This window comes from Papilio machaon, chromosome 8, assembly GCF_912999745.1.
Source record: "Papilio machaon chromosome 8, ilPapMach1.1, whole genome shotgun sequence".
Taxonomy (NCBI): domain Eukaryota; kingdom Metazoa; phylum Arthropoda; class Insecta; order Lepidoptera; family Papilionidae; genus Papilio; species Papilio machaon.
In genome coordinates this window covers 4156931-4175205 of record NC_059993.1, presented here as the reverse complement: position 1 = coordinate 4175205, position 18275 = coordinate 4156931, and the positions used below count along the sequence as shown (strand labels likewise).

The following is an 18275-nucleotide window of genomic DNA, read 5'->3' as shown; positions in this document are numbered from 1 at the left end:
CACAAAATGTATTTTATAGAATCAATAAATACTAATAATATTAAATAAAACTCGACATAAAGTAAATTTATAATCTAAACTATCACAGTTCCCTTAAATATAAAATTAATACAACTAGTATAGAAAAATGAATAAATCGTACATTTTGCCGCAGTTTTTCTGTAACATTACTTTATAATTAATATTAAATAACACGTGCGCAATAACAGTTCACCTCATCCAATGACGTCACTGAAGGATCAAGAGAGTCCGCGGGAAGTTAAACGTAAGATCCAATCATCTCAATCAAACATCGAATATGTCTGAGTGTCATGTTATTCTGCACGCGTAGTAGCTAAAAACGAAATGAGAAAAATACACTTGATAAATCAGATCTCAAGAAGAGACTGCTTTGGTGTTGTCGATCGTGATTTCTCCGGTGTCTTTATGTCGAGAACTGTCATTTCTTCACATCTGTAAAAAAATAAACTTATTTCAACACGATTATTTCAGCAACCATCCTCCAGTTTACCATGATTCGTAATAATAGAGCAGCCAAATACAAAAGAATATTTCTTAAATCCTTGATTAGTAGTTCCTATAATTGATACTTTTAAATACACTCTCCCAACTGTACTATGTTAATTCAGGTTAGTATTTTTCCCTAACCATCTGTTCAAAATCAAAGCAAAGAATTATGAATCCAGATATATGTCAATAGACCTCTTTTATAAGGTTCCATCTATACTGAGCAAACCTATCGTAGATTTGAAAGCATAGAGATTAAATTTTGTAGAGCAAGACCTTTGGGAGTCGGCTGAGTAACGGGAACAAAATACAGAACCCGTAGATTTGTATGGTTTTAAATTGTAAATTAATTATTCGATTTGCGTTGTGAATAACTTACTTTGCATCGAAAGCAATTTTATTAATCAATAATTGACACTAGAAATTATAACTTGATTGTAATACGTTTTTAAGAACGTAAGTATTATATTAACCGCTTTAGCTCCATACAAACGTTGCTGCTGAAAGTCGCTTCAAAGTAATGTTGAACGTGGGAACCGAATTAAGACCATCGAAACCTATATCGTTCAAAAGCCATACTCTACATTATGAATATGGCAGACACATATCACATGTTAAAATTATCAAATCAAGCCAAATATTTAAAAATGTATAGACATTCTATCAAAAGTAGATGTCTCAGGCTACTACCAAATCAGCGTGATCTTCCTTTCAATATTTAGGGTCAGACCAGTTAGTATAGTTGTAAAGCTGGTGTGAACAAACCTGTCATCAGCAGAATGCGCGGCGTTATAGAAAACGTCAGGTATTGGGGAGTCGTGCTGGCTGAGCAAGGAGCTGCCGGCGCGCGCGTGATGCGGCCCATGTGTCGCGAATGGAGAGAATGGCGCCGCAGCCCGTAATGCAGCCAACACTAGTAGTAAGCCACCTAGTAAAAAAATATATGTTACGGCTAACCTATTTAAAATCGATAGATTACGGTTTCTTAAGTATCTCATCCTACTAAACGGTGAAGGCGTTAGAGTAAAGCGCTTTTTAGTGACCACCCAGAGTGCTGGACAGAAAGTCTCACACAACCCTGTTAAATACCCCTCCTCCTCCTAAACGCATTGTAAAAAAAGGGCTCCGTAAAAATCTATCGAAATCTTACCCCGCCTAGCTAAAATACCTTGACTTGATAGATTTTTCTTTCTACCGATCTGTTCGAAATCTTTACCTTCTTACCTTCTAAAGTTAAAAACAAAATGACTAATCGTAGTATTTTTTGCTGATGTTCTAGACTCTACACGAATTGTAGAGCACTAAGTTGCTTTGATTCATTTTATTTTATTAATGTGTACGTGGCTATTCTATAAAGGCTGTTTTGGGTAAGTAGTTTAAGGTCAACATATTTGTTTGAAACTAAAATAAATTTTTAATTATCACAGCAAGCGAAATAAAAAGCAATGTATATTTGCACCCCGCGTTCCCCTTACTTTCGGAACAATTCAAATTTTTAAAACCCACGACAAAAGATCAAAGCTGTCCCAACAAAATGTAAAACTATGTTTGCTATGTCCCGGTCTTTTCGACGTGTTTTTTGCTAACAGCGCGCCATCGTTATTTAAAAAAAACTCAACAAGAAATTCCCTGTATGCGATTTTTTATATGAAAATGCTGGTTCATTTCTCACAATTCATATATCTATTAAAGAAGAAAATAATGACGGTCTAATAAAAGTAAATAGATTAAAAAAATACAGCACTTAATAGAGTATAGAGTTAAGATACATTTTTTAACGAATACTAGAATGTGAGAAGTCTACTAATAATTCATTTGGTCATAGTATACTAAAATAGTATCCATATTCCTTTATCTACATATTTTAATTGCATTCTTAGCATTTCTTCTCGATATAGTCACTCTCTGTAGAATTAATAACTGCATTCTTGTATCGTATCATCAATTTAAACTGTTATTATTTCTGTAACTGTATACCATGTGCATGAATAAATATTCATATCATCATCATCAGCTCACTATACGTCCCCACCGAGGGGATCGGAGCCTACCCCAATTTAGGGGTGACTAGGCCATAGTCAACCACGCTGGCCAAGTGCGGGTTGGTTGACTTCACACATATCATTGAATTTCTTCTCAGATATGTGCAGGTTGCATCACGATGTTTTCCTTCACCGTAAGAACGTCGGATAAATGTACATATGTAAATCGAAAATCGAAAAACACATTGGTACATGGCGGGATTCGAACCCAGGACCTGCAGATTGCAAGTCAAGTGCTTAACCCCTGAGCCGCCGACGCTCCAATATACTATTAATATTCATATATGTACTGAATAATCTAAATTTAATATGAACTTTGTGTGCAGTACTGGAGATTTGCCATTAGCCGGAATTCTTATTATTGGCGACGGGAAAGATGTTCAAAGGTGATCCTAGATTATTTCAATCACGTTCATATTAGACTTGGTGTGAGTTCTATCAATTATATAATAGAAGACATTTGAATGCATTTTTATACCAGACTTTAAAAACATAAATGAATATAAGTTTTAAAGTAAAAAGAATATTAAGATAGAAATCATTTAAGTGGATTGGCCCCAATTGTCTTTTTTATTCGCGGAAAATTCGCAAGTTGGCAACAGCTTCCAATCTCTTCTGACTGTCGCTAGCCGCAAGTGTGTCATGTAACTATCGTGTGTAACTTTATACGGTTTTCCACTCAAATTTCTTTTTTTTTCGAGTACAAAAAGCTTTTTAAGAATGACATGAAAGGCTTTGCTTACTAAATTTTTCTCAAGATCCTTTAACTTTCCGTAGCGCATGTTGGAAAATTGGGAAAACCGGTAACTGTTACGTTAATTTACTAAACTATTTTAACCTTATGCATTTTACGTAAATCATAACTTCTATCGAAAAATAAATGTCCAGGAACATTTTCAAACACATATCATTATAAAATAATGAATGGCAATACAACCAATTACAGTCATACCTGCAACGGCAGCAAGTATTGTCAGATTAGCAAACAAGATAGCGGTCGCAGCGCATGCGTAGAACGGCGCACGCGCACGTCCACACGACCACCTCGCGAAGTCCCAGCAGCGCAGAGACAGCGTGTACTGCCCGCGTCTGCACAGCAGGTCCACGAACAGCGCGGCCACCCACATCGTCTCCAACAGGAACACGAGAGCCGCGCCAACTCTACATATAAAATGTTACTTGTGATGATAGCCATTTGTAGATGTCGTGTATAATTTAGTAGATCTCCTTTATATATAAATTGATTATAAAGATGTGGTGATTGCAACTTCATCTTACCTAATTCTAACTAAACAATTTTGGACTCGGCCAGTTATTTCGTAATCACATTGACTTATTGTCTTTACGGATCAATTAAGAAAACTTTCAAAAATAAATTATTATTAAAACTCATGCACATAAACTCATTTAAACAATTTTAAATTAAATTCTATTCAGGTTTCCCTAACTGTAATGAAAGTATCACAATTCGCTTAACTTCAGTTCCATATCATTCATCGTCAGAAGTAAGAATTTTTACGACCCTACCAGAAAAATGTCTCACATTTCAAGAGCACTCATAAAAAGTTTTCACACATTGCACGCTAAATATTGATGACTTAAGTTTGAAGCTAAAAACTTAAGACGGAGAAAATGCAAACGAACGAAATATAAGATTACAATACTTAAAAAATAATTAAAAACAAAATATCATAACGTAAAACGGGGTGAATTGAAACAAAACTTAACTGATTAACAAATCACTGATTTTATCCATGTAGTAAATAGTTTATTTAACGAAAACTCATTTAATTTCATGGTGTAAAGTTGGTCTTTTTAAGAATTGCAAACTTAAATAATCGTCTGAAGAAACAAACACTCGGATATTTTATAATCATATATACAATTTACCTTAGAATTTTAAAAACAACAGGAACTTTCTCGTTTGAATTCCAGGTTAATGAACACTATGCGTAAGGAGCACTAACGAGCCTTGTTTCTAAGCACGGAGCGACGCGCACATAAAACAACACCCTAGGAGTCACAATATTGCCTCAAACACGACAAAGTTACTTAAATAGGTGTTTTAAACGCGTCCCTCGACACTAAGATGAAAAGAAATCTTCGCTTTTTTTATTACCATCCAAAATTACGTCTCGACAAATTTAATTTTTCTAAGTTATAACTGTTTCCAGCAGACGAGGATTTTTATCAAATAAATCTACGCAAGCACGGGCGGTAGGCAAATCTAACAAGATACTTCGGTACAAAGATATTACGTGAGTGAACTAACTTTAATCGTACTTCGTAAAGATTTTAGGAACAAAAGCTCTCAAGTGAAAGACTTCACTTACAATTTTCTTGTAACGAAATGCATTTTGAAGAATTTGAATTTACTAGAATATTTTTTAGAGAATAAGATCATAGACTAGTAACATAATGGTAACGGCAACGGCTAGTGTCGATTAAAGGTAGGCTACTAACCTGCAAATGTATATCTACATCCATGGGCAACGATCACTCATCTATTTTGGCGAATTCAAGTGGCCACTTACTCGTTTGCCACCTTTTGCTATAGAAAACTGCTGATTTATTAGTACATTTGTATAACGTGATGATTATAAAATTACAATTATCATAAATAATTTTAATTATTTTAAATAATTGTTATTATTTGTTTTTACTTTCCACGTGTAATTATTGTGTCACATTTGCGACTTAATACGCAGGTGAAAATACGCTACTGTTACATTAAATTAAATTAACGTGAAATCTTATTGATACGGTTTGTAATTGTTATTAAAAATAATGAATAGAGAAAAAAAATACTTACAAGAAGCCCGGCGCAACTTCGTACCCAAGCACCATTAGTTCTGCTCCGGCACCACTCAGAACTGCAACGGTCATTATTTCATTAAATAAGTTCATAACATACATATAATATTTTGTACACATATCTAATTACCTCCAAGTATTTGGTAATTAAATATTTTTCAATAAGATTTCCCAAAAGTATTTTCTATTACGTATACCTTCATATTTTTTACTAAACACTATATTTTAAATTAAAATTTACAGCTTATTTAAGCTTACATTTCCAATTTTGTTTGTAAAAACAGTTGCCGTTTTACTTCAAGTTAATCGACATAGATTTTTGAGATTTTTACTAGATTATTTTTAGACCTAGTTAAAATTAAGTCCTAGTCACATTTTCAACAGAAATACGACTAGTTTTATTGTTTCTGATATTATCAATTTGTATAGATTTCAAACAACAAAATGTTCTTAATGAAACATACATTATGTGCTATCGCGTAGCGCTGACTCTTCCCATTACAATATTAAAGTAGGTCACAATAAAAAGCTCTCATACATAACAATATTGAAAGAATGGAAATACTAGACTGTAAAGTTCGCTTATTCTACTTTCATTTTGATGACGATTGTCTTTTGTCATCATTAAAATGTTAAATAAAAAATGCCTCCTCGGTCTATACTCTACAGTGTGTTGCATTTTTGTGAAGTAACTACGAAACAAATTATAATTTTCACGAAATCATTTAGTACAATTTTTTTAATGTTAGTAACTTAATTAAAATACCTATAATGTTAGATGTGTAAGTAGGAAGTAGGATAACACGTGGAGTTGTGATTAAATGGTGTTTGTTAATATATTTTTTTGCAAGAACTCATTTTTCACCAGAGACCAACTTCTATGCGAACATATGTGTATTTAATTATTTTCGACATCTTACTTTGAGAATGAGGAAGTGTAACCCGCCAGTATTATTTTTCAACGAACATTCGTTATCAGTTTAAAGTACATAATGTGTTATATAATTTATCAATGTACATAAAAACGTAACGGCAATTGCAAACAATTGATGTCGTTCGTTAAGATCGATTACTCCTGATGATATATTAGTAACAGGGCTTCTTAATAGGGCCTTGGTAAGATGCATCATTGTATTTATTGCTTCAATGCCTTAATGTGCACCATATTTTTATCATCATCATCATCATACTGTCCTTTTCCCTACGGAGAGTAGGCAGAGTGTGTACTTCTTTTCCATACATCTCTAACTGTCGTAATATCTGAGTACACTCCTTTTTTTTTGTATCCTCTTTCTCACAATCCATCCATACATAATATAATAAAATTAATATATTTAAACTTATGAAATATAGATCGCATAGCCAAATTATACTAAATGGTTTATGAAGCAAAGTTTAAGTACCTAATTATGTAATAATAATAATTTGATTATATGTTTGTTTGCATTGAATAGACTCCGAAAGTACTTAACCGATTTAAAAAATTCTTTCACTATTGGAAAGTTACATTATCCCCGGGTGACATAGACTATATTTATTACTATATTTTTTTTCCGATAAATACTTACTTCTGACCCAAGCCCTAATAATAAGTCCGTTAATATTTTAATTTTGCTCCCTCGCGTTAACTATTTTATTAGGCTATTGCCTGCATTTAGAGATAATTTTATTCGTTTTCCGGTTCGGCAGTGAAAATTCTAATTTCCGAAAATGTTTCCCAGATTAATAGTAATTTTTCAGATTTACTAATCTATCTAAGCTTTATAAGGCGATAAGTTCTCTCCAATGCCAGTATTAATATTTAAGGGAAAACTTTATACATAGAAACTAAAAGATTTATCAGACAATAATAAATTATTATGCACTCCTTAACTCTATAACAATAATTATGACAAGTTTTCCTGCTGATGACTGACGAGACCTTGACAATTATTTATGAGATGTAACAATACGCATTACAAAACAAACATTTAAATATACGTACAATATCTAGGAAAAAAAATTTTCTTTCCTATTTTACTTCGTTTGTTTTTGAGACCAAAATCTTCGTTTAAAATATATCGTCATCCTTGTCATTTATCTTTGACAAAACAGAGATAATATGTCTTAAAAAAGGTTTTGGTCTCAGAAATCCACGGTTACTCGTCAAGAAAATGTTAGTGTATTCAATTTATACAAAATATGCCCACGTTTAATAAACGCACGTCACAATTACGTAAAAGACTTTTGTTTGTGACTTTATGTGATCTTACATTTGAACTCAGTAAATAAGAAACTACATTACGTATGTGAATCTTATAATCAAATACTATTTTTTAGTGTTAAAGAGAAAAATAATAGTTTTTTTTTTTCTTAAAAGACGTAGGTGAGCTTGGTTAAACGTCTCCGGTCGTAAATCAGGATAGGCAAAAATCACTAAGTAAGCGGCACAATCCTGGCATACTTCCTTGTCGGTTACCGGTACTCCTTTTTTCTTTGCTCATATAATTCCGTTTTGGAACGTCGTTATAAGCGTCGTTAAGCTTATGCCGGAATTGCATGTAATCCTTACTAGTCCTTACTTAATATTATAAATGCGCAAATAACTCTGTCTGTCTGTCTCGCTTTCGCGCCAAAACTACTGAACCGATTTAAATGATATTTGGTACACAGATAGTCTAGAGCCTGAGGAAGGATATAGCCTATATTTTAACGCGAAAAAGGGGTTGTAAGGGGTTGAAAGTGGGAATGGTAATTTGTATGGAAATATCGTCATTTTAACAGTTAGAAGCTTGTAACTTCTTTTCAAGGCTGCTAATTTGATATAAAAATATGAAATTCCTTTGAAATTCCTTGTTCCCTGTTCCCTGTTATTTGTTCTGTTCTTTGTTCTGTTTTTTGTTCTGTTCTTTGTTTTGTTCTTTGTTCTGTTCTTCGTTCTGTTCTTTGTTCTGTTCTTTGTTCTGTTCTTTGTTCTGTTCTTTGTTCTGTTCTTTGTTCTGTTCTTTGTTCCGTTCTTTGTTCCGTTCTTTGTTCCATTCTTTGTTCCGTTCTTTGTTCTGTTCTTTGTTCTGTTCTTTGTTCTATTCTTTGTTCTGTTCTTTTTTCTATTCTTTGTTCTATTCTATGTTCTCTGTTGTCTGTTCTCCGTTCTCCGTTCTCCGTTATCCGTTCTCCGTTCTCTGTTCTCTGTTTTGTTTTTTTGTTTGAAGATATCTCCGGAACGGCTCACCAGTTAATGACATTTTGCACAGATGTAGCACATAGTATGAAAGAACATATAAACTACTAATAAGTTTTTATTTTTAATACCGCGTGGAGGGAGTCGCGGACGACAGCTAGTTAATCAATATTTCATTAGTAAACTAATAACAGTAGCAAATGTTCTGTCTGATAAATCAAACTGCCGACCGGCAAAATGGTTAATCGGAGGAAGCTCAGATAAAAAAGGCAATTCTAGTTAATATAAAAACATAAAGTAAGTGACGTTCAAAGTATCTATTTTATTCACGAATTTTATCAATTTTAAAGTATTCAACAAAAGTTTTGCACACACGAAAACTCATACCTAACTGAAACATTGAATTACATTAGAATACATTTTATTGTTGTATACTTACCAACAGCAGTAATAAGGCCCCATAATCTTGCCAGCGGTTGCAACAGCACCCATAATCTCAGTGCCAAAGATTTCTTCGGCGCAGTGACCCTTATTGATGGACTCCTAATTGTTGTGTCTTGTGGCTCCGGTTCACCCGCATCACTACGAATTGGCTTCGATGATTCAACACTCATAATTAATGTTAAACGCACCACGAAATAAATTTGTTACATCACACAAAATAATTCACCCTTTTAGAGTTATAAAAACTTTCACTTTCATTCGCAACCATGTTAAAAATAGCCAAGAGTTATATTTTTATTTTTTATTTCTTTATAAAACACCTTATAAAATTTCGAACGTCGTGTTTTGTTGTTTATAAACTTTAAACTTTGTCACTAAATGCATCAAACGTAATGTTTATCTAAAGTTTGGCCCAATGCCTAAATACTTAAATATCGCACTGCCTTGAAACTTTTTATAACCATGTCAATAATTATTTTATCTCGACTTAAAATTAATATAAAGAATAGAATAAGAGCTAAAAATTACGCAATAACATATTTAAGAACTTTAAAACATAATCAGTTAAAAAATATTACGTTCACCGATATTTGGCGCGCAAAAATGTTACGTCGTGACACACGCACATACGTCCAAGCGCTATGAGCTACTGAATTATAGTTGAGTGATGACTGATGAAGTTGATCTCAACTCAGCGGACTACATAGACATCCGACAGCCACAGTGATGTTTTTTATTAATATATTTTTTTTTGTTACTTACCTTTTTTTACAAAAATTATTATATCGTTTACTCTAGTAAGTCTAGAGTAAATGATATAATAATTTTTGTTCGCATTATACATATGTACAATTATTTACATATATTATTATATACATCTTGTTGATTTGCGATTTTACAAAGAAAAACAAAGTCCACTGATAAAAGCATCTTATACTTTTCAACAAGCCAGATTAGTTGTAGAGCATAAACGTACGAGAATTTTGTTATAAACTTGTTGACAGCGTTTTAGAACTAGTTAATTAAGTACACTTTTGCGTTCAATATTCAATACCATGAACCTTGAATACGTGAAGAAAAAGAATGTGGAAACTTTCTGTATCAGTAACCGTTTCTAAATAATGATATAACAAGTGGTCTTATTCATAAAATTTGTATTATAGATATATTTGAAAATATGAAGGATTTTTTTATAAGGAAACAAAAACAAAAACTTTAATGCTTCTGTTTTGAGATAGAAGTAGAAGAAGAATGCTGTCGTTATCTCCATTTCACGTGTTTTAAAGGCTATAACAGCCTACATGCTCTTTGTGCACTTGGCCATAAACTATAATTTACTTGTCTCTGGCTCAACCCAAGCTTTTCAAATCGGCCATTTTGTTAATTGATGATGTTTTTCATTAGTTTGGTTATCATAACTAAAGTGTTTAAAAATAAATAAAGTGTTAATTATAAATATATAGTGTACCTTTCAAAAGTATTTTCTAAATACTTAATAATGCAATCAAATAGTGGGGCGAAAAATCCGCCTTGGGCGAGATCAAATGTGAATACAAACATTACCGGCATAAACCCGCAAATAATGGATCCGAATTCAATGATGACACAACAAGGCATGATGCCTTTTCAACAAACACAAACAGTATTTAATACTGGCATGATGCAAGCTCAAAGTGGTATAGGAATGCCGATGGCAGGACAAATGCAAATGAATCAAATGACTCAAGGTCAGATGTACCCGGGCAATGTTGTTGCGTACCCAGCACCACGTGGTATGAACCCGGGTTTGTATCAAAACGCACAACCTAATCAACCACAACAGGGAACTGAACAGCGGGTATTTACGGGCACAGTCACTAAGACTCATAATGATTTTGGTTTTGTTGATCATGATGTTTTCTATCAAACATCTGTTTGTGCAAAAGGTATTATACCTAAGATCAACGATCGGGTGCTAGTTGAAGCAACTTATAACTCTAACATGCCTTTCAAATGGAATGCTACCCGTGTACAAGTTTTGCCGAAGTCTAATCATACTCAGAAATCGAATCCTCCTAAATCTAGTTCTTACAATGCTGTGCCTCCACCATCGTCCAAAAAGCCTTTGCCATCGCGACGTGACGAACGGCCGTCGCGCAGAGAGGAAAGGGTAGGTATTCATACTGGTTACTGCTAATGTTGGTGTTAGGGTAGGTTGTGGTTGGGTGGCCACCCAGTACGCTAGACAGGAAGGGGTGCAACAAGACTGAATTAAACAGTTTCATATTACTCTGATAACCTCTTCAAAGGCATGGTATAAAAAAACATGCACTGTAGAAATCTCACCTAGGGCTAATACAACCTATAACTGTTACTTCATACAGTTACACTAAGATATAGTTTGTAAACGTAAAAAAAGCTATTTAAACATATGTTTTTTGTAAATTAGGAAATAAAGCCACAACACTGATACTTACAAGTTGTATTTACTCATAATTTTAGAAACGATCTCGAACAAGGAGTCGTTCACGATCCCGTGAACGACGTGACAGTCGCAACCGTAGAGATTCTCCACCACGTAAACGTCCAGTTGTCCATCAGCCATCACCCGTGAAGTATGTTCGAGTTCCTCGGATGCCACTTGATATGTAAGTTATTATCCTGTTAAGTTTATAAACTTGTAATTATGCAACAGAAAACAAAAAGATTTGTCAGCACTGATCAGCATTTTATTTTGAGTTCGAATTTTCGAACTCAGGTTTAATTTTTTTTCTATTCAAGCATTGTTGGTAAGTTATCAATCCCTTAACTTCTTAATAACTTTTTTTTTTATTTTACTACACAATTTAATTGATAGCAAGTCATCCTTAACCTTTTGCAGTCATAAAGCCGATGTACCTGGACTATCACAGAGGTATAACAATCTATATATACCATCTGATTTTTTCAATGCACATGTAAGATGGGGAGAAACATTCCCACCACAAGCACCATTTTCACTCAATAATCCATGTTCATATCATATTATGAGCAAAGAGACGGAAAATCCAAACCGTAATGATTCTGTTCTGGAACCACCTGATGCTGATTATAGATTTTCAGCCAAGGTTAGTATAATATCCTGTACACAATATTTTTACAGAACTATAGTCTCTGTTTCTTTTGTGAAAGTGTCATCATAATTAAATTAACTGTGCAAAAATAAAATTATTTTCATATAACTTAATTTTTTTTGGTGTTAAGAAGCCTACTTAAAATGACTGATGACTACATAAACACCCCTTTCAGAACATTTTAGCTTCATTAGCATTCTTCCCTAAGAGTTTTAGAGCAGTTCCATTTCAATTTTCATTTGAATTTATAATTAATAATTAAGTAAAAATGTTGTTTTAGGTGATGTTAATCAGCATGCCAACTTTGGAATCTCTCTATCAAAAGTGTGGTCTAACAAGAGGAGATGATAAAGATAAACGAGTGACTAAATCACCGTTGCATCCCACGCGATTGATCAAGTTTCTTGTAGGACAGAAGGGGAAAGGAGGTGAAAATTTTGCAATAGGTGGTCCTTGGAGCCCTTCCTTAGATGGTGAAAATCCTCAGTCCGATCCTGGAGTGTTAGTGAAAACTGCAATACGTACATGCAAGGCACTCACAGGCATAGATTTATCATCCTGTACCCAATGGTGAGTGTTTTGTTCTTAAAATACTGGTGTTCCCTGAGTCCTGATTTTTCCAGATCATTTTAAGGGATAGTTATGGATAAAATCTTACAAGTAATTTCTATTTTTTTTTACTTCTTTTCTTACGAGTGAAATTGTTATTACTGTAGTTTTATTCATAGCTATTTGTTGAATGGATCATAGTACAGCACACATTCATTTTGTGAGAGTACGGAGTTCGTACATCGCGAATGGCGCAACTAATTGGATGCAGAGATGTACTAACAAGAGCAGTTTGTTGACTCTCGTACAGGATGTGTCGTGTCTATGTCAGGAGTCACCGCGTTCGCGTATTGTGAGTATGCATAATACAACTGAATTACCCGCGCAGGTACCGAATGGTGGAGTTTTACTACTGGCGCGAGAGCAGCGGCAAGTCCAGACTCGAGTGTGTGGTGTTGTTCCTGCCGGACGTGTGGTCGGCGCAGCCGTCGCGTGTCGACTGGACCACGGTTCAGGAGCGATATAAAGCAGCGTGCGACGCGACATTACGTCAGCTCGACGGCGACGAGCCGGAGCCGGACCCCAAGGGCGACGCGCCGGGGCCGAGTTGCGAAGATTCAGCGGAGAAATCCCAAATTGTTTGTTCCCAGTTTTGTTTGGTTTTGTATCCGGCTGCGCGCATCTTAACGGACGGAGACGGATCCCGCGCCTGTTGCCGACACTACAGTAGGACTGGCGTCGGCCGGAATTCGACACACTCGATAATTCACACACAACACCACTCACACAATCATCCCATTAATACTTTTTTTGAAATCCTTTTTAGATCTTTGAGTTATATGTAAATTTACCGAAATCATTTAAATCACCATCCCTCATATTGCCTTAAAACATATTTCTTTATACTATTTGTATTGACAGCGACATGTGTTTTTAGGATGCAACAAGCTTTGAGAATACAACAATAACCATTGATGAAAACTATGAGGACTATGAACTGAAACCGGAGCCAACACACTATTCAAATATTAACTTGCGTAGTCTAACAGTGGAACAACTGCGACAAGAACTACAGGCTCGGAATGCTAATTCCACAGGTAATATTATATACATTCTGCTTTATTAGAATTATGTTTGTTCACCTATTTCTTCAAAATCAACAAATGCAGCTATAGATGGGGTTCCAAAGTAAATATCTCTTTCTTCCAACAGGTCTCCGAACTCAATTAATGTCCCGTTTGTCAAAACTTCTTAAAATTGAAAAAGAAAAGGACGGTAAAGATGAGGACATTATGGAGGTAGAAGATGATGAAGCAGAAAATAAAAATGAAAACGCTGGACAAACAGAAAATAAAAATCATGAGGAAGAAAGTGACACGAAAGAAGAGGCACAAGTGGAAAATAACACTGCAATAATGCAACAAGAAGACAGCAAAAACAACAAAGATAATTCTGTAGAAATAGAAGCAATTGAAAAAAAAGAAGAAAAACCTAAAGAACCTAAAACTGAAAAGGAATTAGAGGAAGAAAAGAAAAAGGTAAAAGCAAACAAATTGAATAGAATACCTTCATAATATGTGTAAAAATCTAAATGCAACTGTATACATATTTAGTTTATTATTTATAATATGTAAAAAAAATGTGAATACTATAAAATTTCTATTTATTTTAGTTGGAGAAAGAAAAACAAGCAGTCAAGTTACGATATGAGTTGCCATCTACACCTCACATCATTGTACACCCGTCCAATACAGCCAAGAATGGCAAGTTTACTTGCAGTGTTGCTACTCTATCATTGTTATTGGATTACAGAATTACAGACAACAAGGAACATAGTTTTGAGGTTAGTTCTTATATGAGTATTTGTGTACAATGTAATTTAATCCACATGATTTTTTTGAAGCTTGAATACAAAATAATTGGTCTTATTAATTACTTGCTTAGTTTTAATAGTTATGAAGTGTTAATATACATGTTTGTTAATATTTTTCTATTTGAAACCTTCAGTTTTTTTATTTAATTAATTTATTAAAATTTTCAGTTATTTGTATTTGCGGAGTTATTTAACGAAATGCTGATGCGAGATTTTGGTTTCTACATATACAAAACTCTTTACACACTGCCCGAAAAAACTGAAGATGTGAAAGACAAGGAGAAGACAGATGAAAAGGTAGAGAAGAAAGATGAGAAAAAGGTAGAAGAGAAGAAAGATGACAAAAACAATGACAAGGATAGGAAAGAAGATAGAGGCAGAGATTCAAGAAGACGTGAAAGAAAAGTAAGTCAAAATAAAATATTTTGTATGTTTAATCACTCGTGTAGTTTAATAATAAATTATTAAAATAAATTTAAAATGTTATATTAATTTACATTTGATTGTGGTCTAGTTTTAAATTATTTGTTTCATGGACTTTTTTTATTTTATAAGTTTTTTCTAGTTTCAACTACGTTTTCACTTCCAAAAAAGCAGAGCATTTAATTTTAGTATTTTTTTTACCTCAGGATTCGCACAGTGATGATGAAAGAAGTAGTTCACCAAAGCGCAAGAGTCGCGGAGTGGATCTACCTCCGGACCCGTACCTGCTGTTATCTCTCGTGTACTTTGATACATCTCGTTGTGGCAACATCTCTAAGAAGGATTTACAGAATCTGTTCATGAGCCTTGGCTTACAACTGTCTAGGTCACAGATACGAGCTATACTTGAGAAAGTCTGCATAAAAGATACATTTAGCTATAAGTAAGTTGTATTTGTTTTATTAAATTTTCAGTACAAATCTATGTATACTACAACAATTTACTCCCGTAACCCAGAGGGGTAGGTAGAGACCACAGACCTCCATTTGCTGGGGTCCTACATATACATGGGCTTCTAATACAGTCCTCAGAGTATTGTTATACTACAAATTAGTTTTTTTTTCATAAAGGTTACTAACACAAGCTATCAAAGACCTGGCTTCGGGAGCTGGAGATGCTATGCAGGATCTACCACTAGATACATCAGCTGCTAGCGACGTCCCACCTCATGTGAGTCAATATATTAATGAATTAAAGTGAAATGAAAAGAAGTACACTGTTGACCATGTTGAGATTTCCTTATATTAAAACTTGTGATATGTTTGTTTAGATTGCTGAACTAGAAGCTGTTATCGCTGCAGGTAATCGGGAACTTTTGCCTGTATTTGGTAAAGCAGTCGATGAAGATGGCAAAGAGAAGTCAGTTACTGCAGATGTCAGTGATACAGGTAAATAAAAATGATTATCGATTTCCACTTTTCATTAGTCAATTCAATAAACTAACTGTCGCCCTCAACTCCGTACGTGCAGTGATTAATAACACTTATTAGTAGGCTATGTGTTCTTCTATGACTATTTTCCACAACTGTGTCAAATTTTATCGAGATTCATTTAGCCGTTTAGAAGATATAGTAAAAAACATCCACCCATCCATACATCCAAACTTGTATTTATAATATTAGCAAGATTAAGATAGCACAATATTTTACATAAAAATCTTTGTTAATGACTAAGACTACTGTATAGAGGTATTAAAATATCTTGACGGCTCTGAATATCGTACGAGAGAAATGTAACTGAAATAGTTGTATTTGTCAGGTATTGTGGTATACAAGTCGCGGGTGATAGACGTGGGTGCGATGGTGGAGGCGGCCGGGCGGGCGGCGGGCGAGCGCGCGCGGCTCGACGCTGCGCTGGAGAACGCGCGCGCGGCACTGCGAGCTGCGCGCGCCGCCGCCGCCTCCACGCAGCAGGCGGAGCGCGGTGCGCAGACACAGCTCTCCGACCTCAGCGCGCAGCTCGCCGCCGCCAAGGCCAAGCTCACATCGCTCACTGTAACTTTATCAATCATTTGACAGTTTTTTTCCTTTTGGACAAAATTGAAAATAGACGTTAACGTAAAAGCCATTGAAATTAATTATACAATTTTTAATTATTCAGTACTCTGAATTCCCATTGTAATATGTGCCATTTCAATATTTTTGGGAAACTTATTGCTTTACTAGCTTCTAGTATTTTTATTATTGCTTTCTTTCTTTTATACTATAAATTGGCAAAAAAGCAAAGTCACTTAAATATGCCTTAATATCGCAGTGACGGCTTTGTCTTTTGCCATTATTTCACTGTGATGATATTATGTGTTTTGTGACAGGCAAGTTCCAAGATATTCCATTCAACATTGAAAAGTATTCAGAGCAAAGTAGAAGCGGTCGTCAACATCAAGTACGACGATGACGATGACGTAGTCGAAATTATTAATGGACCTTCTAAGTAAGTTTTAAATATTAAACCCATTGTTTAAACACGTAATAAAATATTATTCTATTTGGTTAAGGAAAATATAAGCAACCTGCACATATCTGCAAAGAAATTCAAAGATATGTGTGCAGTCAACTAACCAGCATTAGGCCAACGTGGTTGACTATGGCCTAGTCACCCCTAACATAGGGTAGACTTTGAGCCCCTTAGTGGGGACATATAGTGAGCTGATGATAGTTTTTTGGTCATGAAATTCATGGTTAATCAATACAACAATATCTTCTAACTGATGGAATATTGTTTTACCAATTTCTCTAATAACAATGTAGTTCAGACACTCCTTTTGTTGATTGTATTTTTTTTAAATAACGTTATATAACAATTAAAACTTTTACAGAGAGGAAAAACAAACAAAGGCTGAAAAATCAAAATCTGAAGTTGAAAAAGATGTAGAAAAATCTACAGATAAAAGTGAAGTTAAAGTTATTGATGACATTAAGTTGCAAGAAAGTGATGGAAAAGACAAAGAAAGTGAAATAACTTCAGTGAATATGGACATTGATGATAGAGAATAAGTTACAATATTAAGACCGACAAAGTTATCTGACCCGGTGGGCAAAAGAAAACTGAGTTATGTCAGCTTACTACCGCACTGTTGATGTCGAAAAAGGTGAAATTTTTTAATACTATATATGTAGGTTTTACATATTTTATAACTGCAATAACAGCACCTCTCAACGGGAAAGATATCATTGTTGGACTAATTGAAACTAGTTACAAAATAATATAAATTGAGATTTTTTCATTAGTTCTACAGTATTTAATAGTTAGGTACTTAAGTTTAATACATAGACCTGAGTATTTTTAATTAAATAATATTGTAAATATAATTAAAAATTTTGTCCAATAATTCTTATTAAATATTATCTTAAGACAATGTGACTAAGTAAAAAGTACTCAGACTTCCAAAGTTAAAGTCTAAACAACTTATAAAGGGTAGGTTTCCAATATTAAAACATTCATACGAGTGGATATTTCTTTTCATAATAACTATTATATACAAGTCATTGGGATTCTCTTTGGGAAAAAAATTGAGGTAATTTGTTAATTGTACGGGTGTTGAGTGAAAACATACGGTGAGTCTTTACAACAGGAAGAAAATTATGGAAAAGAATTGAATTTTATTTTTATTTTATATATTACTACTTATGTTTTATAGTTACTATGATTTATCAATAAAATTGTATATTAACATTGACCTCATCAGTTTATCCTAAGCGGAGGCTGTATGCATCAATCTGTATATAAGTGTGAATGTGATAAAATTACAATTTGTAATGTTAAAGTGGTTGTATGTGATTTGAGCAAGACTTAAATTGTTTGGTTTAATTTCC

At 34.1% G+C, this 18275-nt stretch overlaps 2 protein-coding genes across 2 annotated transcripts; one reads left to right on the top strand and one right to left on the bottom strand.

The window, feature by feature from the left end:
* Positions 1-96: 96 nt before the first annotated feature.
* On the bottom strand, positions 97-9602 carry LOC106720559. The gene is made up of 5 exons (XM_045678984.1): positions 8963-9602; positions 5362-5422; positions 3502-3710; positions 1273-1435; positions 97-453 (listed from the first exon to the last, which is right to left on the bottom strand). The coding sequence occupies exons 1-5, from the start codon at positions 9135-9137 to the stop codon at positions 369-371; spliced, it is 693 nt and encodes a 230-aa protein (XP_045534940.1). The 5' UTR covers positions 9138-9602; the 3' UTR covers positions 97-368.
* Positions 9603-10321: 719 nt separating this feature from the next.
* LOC106720758 (cell division cycle and apoptosis regulator protein 1) lies at positions 10322-17649 on the top strand. Its single transcript, XM_014515536.2, has 15 exons — positions 10322-11116; positions 11449-11594; positions 11828-12053; positions 12340-12629; positions 12997-13246; positions 13546-13705; positions 13821-14146; positions 14281-14451; positions 14650-14886; positions 15111-15346; positions 15534-15633; positions 15734-15851; positions 16222-16457; positions 16775-16893; positions 17279-17649. The coding sequence occupies exons 1-15, from the start codon at positions 10466-10468 to the stop codon at positions 17454-17456; spliced, it is 3444 nt and encodes a 1147-aa protein (XP_014371022.2). The 5' UTR covers positions 10322-10465; the 3' UTR covers positions 17457-17649.
* Positions 17650-18275: the final 626 nt, after the last annotated feature.

Bases quoted from the DNA above. Each gene is read 5' to 3' on its own strand.
- LOC106720559 (XM_045678984.1), bottom strand. From the start codon at position 9,137: ATGAGTGTTGAATCATCGAAGCCAATTCGTAGTGATGCGGGTGAACCG. The intron at 5,423-8,962 runs GTAAGTATACAA...TGACCGTTGCAG, and splicing joins GGGCCTTATTACTGCTGTTG to TTCTGAGTGGTGCCGGAGCA. The intron at 454-1,272 runs GTTTGTTCACAC...ATTTTTTTACAG, and splicing joins GCGCATTCTGCTGATGACAG to ATGTGAAGAAATGACAGTTC.
- LOC106720758 (XM_014515536.2), top strand. From the start codon at position 10,466: ATGCAATCAAATAGTGGGGCGAAAAATCCGCCTTGGGCGAGATCAAAT. The intron at 12,630-12,996 runs GTGAGTGTTTTG...TTACCCGCGCAG, and splicing joins TTATCATCCTGTACCCAATG to GTACCGAATGGTGGAGTTTT. The intron at 15,347-15,533 runs GTAAGTTGTATT...TTTTTCATAAAG, and splicing joins AAAGATACATTTAGCTATAA to GTTACTAACACAAGCTATCA.